The sequence below is a fragment of the Cariama cristata genome, unplaced genomic scaffold (genome assembly GCF_000690535.1).
Source record: "Cariama cristata isolate BGI_N322 unplaced genomic scaffold, ASM69053v1 scaffold21154, whole genome shotgun sequence".
Taxonomy (NCBI): Eukaryota; Metazoa; Chordata; class Aves; order Cariamiformes; family Cariamidae; genus Cariama; species Cariama cristata.
In genome coordinates, this window is record NW_009614934.1 from 2054 (window position 1) to 4671 (window position 2618).

General features: G+C 52.4%; 1 protein-coding gene across 1 annotated transcript in view; it reads right to left on the reverse strand.

Moving 5' to 3' along the window:
* LOC104161258 (kallikrein-14-like) overlaps window positions 1-2618 on the reverse strand; it is a gene marked incomplete at both ends in the record, with an annotated part of 4843 nt that overhangs the window by 1640 nt on the left and 585 nt on the right. The window contains one exon of the mRNA XM_009699618.1: window positions 2161-2324. Within this exon, the coding sequence (XP_009697920.1) occupies window positions 2161-2324 (164 nt within the window). The remainder of the gene's footprint in view (window positions 1-2160; window positions 2325-2618) is intronic.

Below are 2618 nucleotides of genomic sequence, written 5' to 3' on the forward strand. Positions count from 1 at the left end.
GAAACGTCGCAAAAACCACAAAAAATGAGTCCAAAAAGACGCGATGAAGGAGAAGAAAGGGAAAGTTCTCCGGTTTTTGGTCTCAAACTCCCAGCAGGACACTCAAAAATCACCCGAAAAACCTAAAAAAATCCTCTTTTTTAATTTACCGTGTTAATTTTTTAATTGATTGAGTTACCGATCGGCCCACCGAGGTCCCACCGGGCTTTTTTTGGGGGGTTTTTTTTGGGTGAAATTCAGGAACGGTTGAAATCCAACCGCGGTTGAACCCGTTTTTTTTTCTCCCGGTGGAGAAGCTCACGACCCCATGACCCGACCACCCATCCCAAGTAGAGGAATCTCCCACCAGGAGATCTCTTCCCCGCGCCGAGACCCAACCGTCACGTCAAATATTGCACCGGTGAGCTGTCCTGGAAATCACCGCTCGTCAAGGAAGTCACCGGGAGCCACCGATTTCACCATGGGTCTCTGGGAGGGGCCTCCATTCCACCTTGGAGGTTCCTCCCAACCTAAGATTGGCCTCCGAAAAGGGTGACGCACGGCTAAAAGAGCCGATTTCTTCGTCCTTGGCTGGTGACGAAGCTTGTAGGACCAGCTTGGAAACCTCTCGGTTGGCTCACCTACCCAGGATTCCAAGTTCAAGGCCCCGGGTAGGAAACGGTTGCGTCAACGCAAGCGGGGAGAAGCCCTGACGCAAGGAGAAACGGTAAGAGGTCTTTGGAGGCATCTTCCTTCACTTTAGGTGGCTGGAGTAGATGGGCGTCCGCTGGAGTCACCCAACGTTGGTGGTCCTTGGCCAGAAGAAGGGACCCACCTGAGAGAGGATCCCACCCCACCCAACGTCAGGCGTCGACGAAAGGAGGTGCCCTTCTGCTCGTCAGGATATTTGTGATGAATGAAGTTTGAAGGGTCACCATCACGAGGTCATGACCTTCTCGAGGTCATGACCATCTTGAGAAAGCCATCATCTCGAGGCCATGACCATCTCGAGGCCGTGACCATCTTAAAGCCATGACCATCTTGAAACCATGACCATCTTGAGGTCATGATCATCTCGAGACCATGACCATCTCGAGACCACGACCATCTTGAGGCCGTGACCATCTTAAAGCCATGACCATCTTAAAGCCATGACCATCTCGAGGTCATGACCATCTTGAAGCCATGACCATCTTGAGGTCATGACCATCTCAAGGTCGTGACCATCTCAAGGCCGTGACCATCTCGAAGCCGTGACCATCATGAGGCCGTGACCATCTTGACGTCATGACCATCTTGAGGCCGTGACCACGCCAAGCTTCGCTTGGGTGTCCACCAAAACAGGAGGCCAAAGCCTCGCCACGTGCTCCTGATGTCTCTCCTGGCCTCCACCTACAACTTCATGCAGGTAAAGCCTTTCAGGAACCTCAGGTGGCATCTCTATCAAGGCCACTGGAGAAGACCTTTGACCTTGAGTTGTGTCCGAGTGGGAGGAGACCAGATTTTTCAAAAAAACATATAAAAAAGGATCGTGAGTGCAACAAAAAAGGTGGGTTTTCCAAGAAAAAGTCCTCCCTCCCACCCCCAAAAACCCTGCAGGAGGACTTTCAAATGGGAGATACCAAGTCCTTGCTCTCCTGGGGGTTCAGGTCGAGTCCCTCAGGTCACGGGGGTGACGGGGAGGATCCATTTTGGGTTATTTAGGGGAAAAGCCACGACTCCCAGCGTTGACCACCTGGGCGAAGAACTGTATCGATCGCAACGCGTGCGAGGTGGCTCCGGTCCGTGGTATCTGCAATCGCTTTCCACCTAAGATTGGGACATTGGAATTTACCAGTGGGACTGGTTTGTGATGGGTGGCAATGGGAGACGCCCGAGTTTCAAATCACCACTATCCGGTCCCGGCAGAGCTGCCAAAGTTGGAGGGTGGGAACCATCTTCCTTCAACTGCTCATTGAAGAAGCATCCTCGATCATCCCAAAGGTCGTCCTTGAACCTTTAGAGACCAACCAGTGGGTTTAGAATCCACCAAGGTCCTTGAAGGCATCTCAACAGCTTCCCTGAGGTTTCACGGTGGAAGGATCTCCGTCCGCAAAGGTCATTCGGTGAAGATGTAGGCAGTGGGAGATGGTGGATCCTGCCCTGTGGTTAAAATCCATCCCCTGGATTTCCAGAGGCTACCGGCAACCGGAGAGTTCCAACCAAGGTGATGGTGGTTCCAGCCAAGGTGATGGTGATTCCAACCAAGATGATGGTGATTCCTACCAAGGTGATGGTGGTTCCAAGCAAGATGATGATGATTTCAACCAAGATGATGGTGGTTCCTACCAAGACGATGGTGGTTCCTACCAAGACGATGGTGGTTCCAACCAAGACGGTGGCGGTGGCTCCATCCCAAATGCCAAATCTACCCCCAAGGAAACAATTCTTGGACAATCGCGGGGCAAATTATCCAGCAATGGTGTCTGGAGACGACTTTGTTCCTTCTCCGCGGGACCTGGGCGTTTCGGATTCAGCTCCGGGGACACAAATTTGGGTTAAGAGGCGCCGAGATGGGGGTCAGATCCGAGGACTTTGCATCCAACTGTCGGAAATCACCAGATTCCTCTTTCCACCCTAACGGAGACCCGTCCGTTCGG